Here is a 4,751-nt window from a genome sequence, read left to right as displayed (position 1 = left end):
TTGAGACCCCATGGACTGCAGCCCACCTGTCTCCTCTATCTATGGGATTTCTCAGGCAAAATACTGGAGTGGGTTGCCATTTCCTATTCCACAGTATTTTCCCAACCCACGGATTGAACCCCATGTCTCCTGCATCTCCTGCATTGGCAGAGGATTTTTACCACTGAGCCACTTGTTGCTGCTGCTGCTAAGTCACTTCAGTCATGTCTGACTCTGCGTGACCCCATAGGTGGCAGCCCACCAGGCACCACCATCCCTGGGATTCTCAGGCAAGAACACTGGAGTGGTTGCCATTTCCTTCTCCAATACATGAAAGTGAAGTTGCTCAGTTGTGTCCGACTCTTCATGACCCCATGGACTGCAGCCTACCAGGCTCCTCTGTCCATGGGATTTTCCAGGCAAGAGTACTGGAGTGGGGTGCCATTGTCTTCTCCAACTGAGCCACCTGGGAAGCCCTTAAATTGGCACAATTTAAAAAACAAAAGATAAAGTGAACATTGTCAGTGTATCTTCAGCCCTTGCCTTGACAGGCTAATGAGCAGAACTTGAAATCAGGTGAAGCTTACTCTGTTCTATGAGACAGTGAAGGGATCTTCTCAATATTTATATTAATATAGCCAATTATAGAAATCTGAATATAAAGTCAAAGTCAATCTCCCATAGGGTTTGAGATAGCATTCATCATTTCCCTGAAAAGCTTAGCATTCTTCAATCAAGTTCAATCATCTCTTTAGAAGGGGGAAACAGTGATAATACTTGCTAAACCAGAATTACTATCAAAATTTGAAAATCTGATCATATTCATTCAGCCACAAGCCTGTCTGATTTACTCATTAGTATCTTTTTTCAGATGAGCTATCCTGTTTTCCCTTTCTCCCTTCATAATGCCAGCAGAGATCATTTTTGTTCCAGGGATGTATTTCTTGGAATTCACCAAGTACTCCATCAGCATCTCTCCCCAGGTGATGCCTTTGTTCTTGTTGGCATCTGTGTAAGAAAACGCAACAGGCTGAATTGTCCTTCATCCAAGCAGATCATGGAGATTTGGCCTAGTCTTATGTTTGCCTCCCTTCTCAGTATGGCACTGGGCACACTTCTGAAGAAAAATCTTGTTCTTCTCAACATCACCCATATTTAAGTTGTTCTGTCTCCTCATGTGACCAAGAGGTTCCTGCTCACAAGCAGAACATCCTTCTAAGTCTCTCTATTGTCACCCTATCATAGATAGGAGTGTTTGTTTTGAGCAAACCTATAACTATTATCAGGCTTCCCAGGTGGCTCAGTGGTAAAGAATCTGCCTGCCAATGCAAGAGATGTGGGTTCAATCCCTGGGTCAGGAAGATTCCTTGGAGGAGGAAATGGCACCCTACTCCAGCATTCTTGTCTGGAAAATTCCATGGACAGAGGAACCTGGTGGGCCATAGTCCATATAATCAGAAAGAGTTGGACACAACTGAACACTCGGATGGACCATAGCTATTATCTGAGCTTTGCTTTTGGCTCAGTGGTAAAGAATCCACCTGCCAGTGCAAGAGATATGAGTTTGATACCTGAGTCAGTAAGATCTCCTGGAGAAGGAAATAGTAACCCATTCCAGTATTCTTGCCTGGAAAATCCCATGGACAGAGGAGCCTGGCAGGTTACATTCTATGGGGTCCCAAAAAAGTTGTACATGACTTAGCAACTAAACAACAATAGCTATTATCTATGAAGGATGGTAAAGTTTTCAAGTTAGAGAACGATAAGGTCTGAGCTCCACTTCTTTAATAATGTTAAAAATCTAGAGAAGATCATAATTATTTTAGATCTTCCAGAAATCTTTTCTTTTCTTTTTTTTTTAACTACTGGATCTGGAATGAAACATTTGTCCATACCCAGAGTTGATTTGTTAAAGGGAGTTTGAAAAGATACTTCTTGTCTATATACTTCTGTTATGAAGGAGGTAAGAGCTAATTCTTTCAAACAAAGGATAGGTCAACTGAGAGTAAATAGTGTGAGTGTGGTGGGTAAGAACCAGGTGAGTTTTTGTGTCACTTACTCTGAGTTAGGTAGTGTTCACATGTGGGATGAAACAGTAAGATTACCCCCATATAATGCTAGCAAATATTAGTAGAGAATGATGTTCACAAAGTCCTCCCCTGGCCAGCAGAGCAACCACAGTATGAGAAATGGACATAACTGTCTTATGCTCATGGTGTTCAAGAGGGGTGTTCTGTCAGGACATTTTAAGAAATGGTTGATTGGTTAATGACTCCATTGCTACTGAATAATGACCTTTATTTGTTAGTTTCTTCAGTCAGCATTGATTAAAGTCCTTTTCTTCACAAAGCACAGGTTCTAGGAATAGAGCACGACTCAGGGATGACTTCATGAAATTTAACACTTAGGACAGGAATTGGAAAACTACAGCCTGCACCAGCTCCACTTTGCATCATGGTTTTGTGCATAAAGTTTTGTTGGAGCACAGCCACACTCACAGGTTATATATCAACTATGACTGCTTTCATGCTACTCAGCTAAGCTGATTAGTTGTAACAGAGATTTTATGGCCCACAAAGCCTACAATATTGATGATTTGACCTTTTACAGAAAAAGTTTGATGATCCTACAACTAGGAAGAGCCATACACTAAATTCCTTACACAAACCATACACAATTGGTCAATCAGATACCTTTGAGTCAAATCCTCATAGTAATTGTTTTAGAGTCAAAACTAACTCAGTGTCACTAAACAAACTGCTTAGGGGCTTTAAGCCAAAGAGTTTTCCAAACTGACTTCCTACCCCAAAAAGTGGCCCAAGTGTTGTATTGTTGCTGTTCTTTGAATTCTGATGTAGGAGGCTACAGCATGGAGCCTGTTTTTTTTGTTTTTTTTTTTTTTTTTATAGAACTCTGCCTGTATCATCTGGATGTCTGCCTGAGTGTATATCTGAATATTTCTGCAGAAGAAGAAAAGGAGATTCTCATGTAAAATACAAATACATTGACTCTGAATACCCACAACACTGGTCAGTCCAAGTGTGTATGAAGTCCAGAGAAAGACAGGGCACAGACTCAACCTCTAACCAGCCTGGTGCCCTTGGCTAGTGTGCTTGCTCCATCTCCCAGAGACCAGCCCTGTCCTGGGAGAGGTCAGAGGGAAAGTACAGGCCAACCTTCCTCCTGGGGCCTAAGGAGATGCTGGGGTCCTTAGCTTTGGGAGTCTAAAACCTAACAGCAGGGAGATGGTGGGGTCCTCTGCATAGTCATCGCCTGCATACTTGTCCCCCTTGAAGAAGCAGGAGCCCTTTTCCAGTAGGAAGGGCAAGGGCAGATCACTGCTCCCCACATCCACAGAGCCTGGGTCCCCAGGAATGGGTTCATTGGTGTGGTGTAGTGAATCAACTGCTTCCCTGAGGCAGGGCTTCCCAAGTGTGATGGAGGGATCTATGAGAAAGGTTAAGTGAATTGGTTGTTGGTTATAAATCGAACAGAGGGAAAGAATTACTATGACATTATTTTCCAAGATAGTTTTCCTTCAGCAGATTCTACTTTCAAAATTTATAAAATATTGTACTTGGAACAAGCATGTTCTGACCCTATTTTCAAGGACATAAATATGAAATAAAATGAAAGTTAGCAATGTATTATATTGCAAAATTTTATTTATTAAAATAGTTGAATTCATTGTAGCTTACCATTAAGCCCAGTTCTTCCATCCAAAGGATTATAAATAATAATAATAATTTACTTTAATGCTATCACCTGCAGAGACTAGATCACCTTTCCAGTGGAGAAACATTAACCATCCTATGATGTTGACTTCACGGAATAGCTCTTCTCATCCTGTGTCCTTCATCCTGCTTGGGATCCCAGGATTGGAGAATTCCCAGTTTGGGGTTGCCTTTCCATTCTGTGCCATGTATGTTGTGGCTCTAGTCGGCAATATCACTCTCCTTCATGTAATCCGAACTGATCCCACCTTGCATGAGCCCATGTACCTCTTTCTGGCCATGCTGGCTACCACTGACCTGGTCCTCTCCACTTCCACACAACCTAAAATGCTGGCCATATTCTGGTTTCACGATCATGAGATTGAATACCATGCCTGCCTCATCCAGTTGTTCTTCATCCATGCCTTTTCTTCGGTGGAGTCCGGATTGCTCATGGCTATGGCCGTGGACCGTTATGTGGCTATCTGCTTCCCCCTGCATCACTCTAGTATCCTGACCCCATCTGTTGTAGGTAAACTGGGGGCAGGTGTGATGATGAGAGGGCTGCTGTGGGTGAGTCCTTTCTGCTTCTTGGTGTCCAGGATGCCCTTCTGCCCCAGTCGGATAATCCCCCAGTCATACTGTGAGCACATGGCTGTGCTGAAGTTGGTGTGTGCTGACACTAGAGTTAATCGTGCATATGGGCTTTTTGCAGCCTTCTCTGTGGTTGGCTTTGACATTATTGTCATCAGTGTATCCTATGTAATGACTCTAAGAACAGTGCTACAGTTACCCTCAGGTGAAGCCCGGCTCAAGGCTTTTGGCACATGTGCCTCCCATATCTGTGTCATCTTGGCTCTTTATATCCCAGCCCTCTTTACTTTTCTCACCCATCGCTTTGGACATCATGTGCCCCGAGTAGTACATGTCATGTTTGCTATTCTCTATCTCCTGGTACCTCCCATGTTCAACCCCATCATCTATGGAATTAGAACCAAACAGATCAGGGACAGGGTTATTCAAGGATGTTCTAGAAAAGACTCCCAACTCAAAGCATAG

At 42.9% G+C, this 4,751-nt stretch overlaps 1 protein-coding gene and 1 pseudogene across 1 annotated transcript; one reads left to right on the top strand and one right to left on the bottom strand.

Moving 5' to 3' along the window:
* Window positions 1-826: 826 nt before the first annotated feature.
* On the bottom strand, window positions 827-1,132 carry LOC138990948 (cytochrome c-like; annotated as a pseudogene).
* Window positions 1,133-3,791: 2,659 nt separating this feature from the next.
* OR52R1 (olfactory receptor family 52 subfamily R member 1) lies at window positions 3,792-4,751 on the top strand. The gene has a single exon (XM_005910870.2). The coding sequence runs from the start codon at window positions 3,792-3,794 to the stop codon at window positions 4,749-4,751; it is 960 nt and encodes a 319-aa protein (XP_005910932.2).

Source organism: Bos mutus, chromosome 15, assembly GCF_027580195.1.
Source record: "Bos mutus isolate GX-2022 chromosome 15, NWIPB_WYAK_1.1, whole genome shotgun sequence".
NCBI classification, from domain to species: domain Eukaryota; kingdom Metazoa; phylum Chordata; class Mammalia; order Artiodactyla; family Bovidae; genus Bos; species Bos mutus.
The sequence above is the reverse complement of the archived record's forward strand: the minus strand, read 5'-3'. Positions and strand labels throughout refer to the sequence as shown.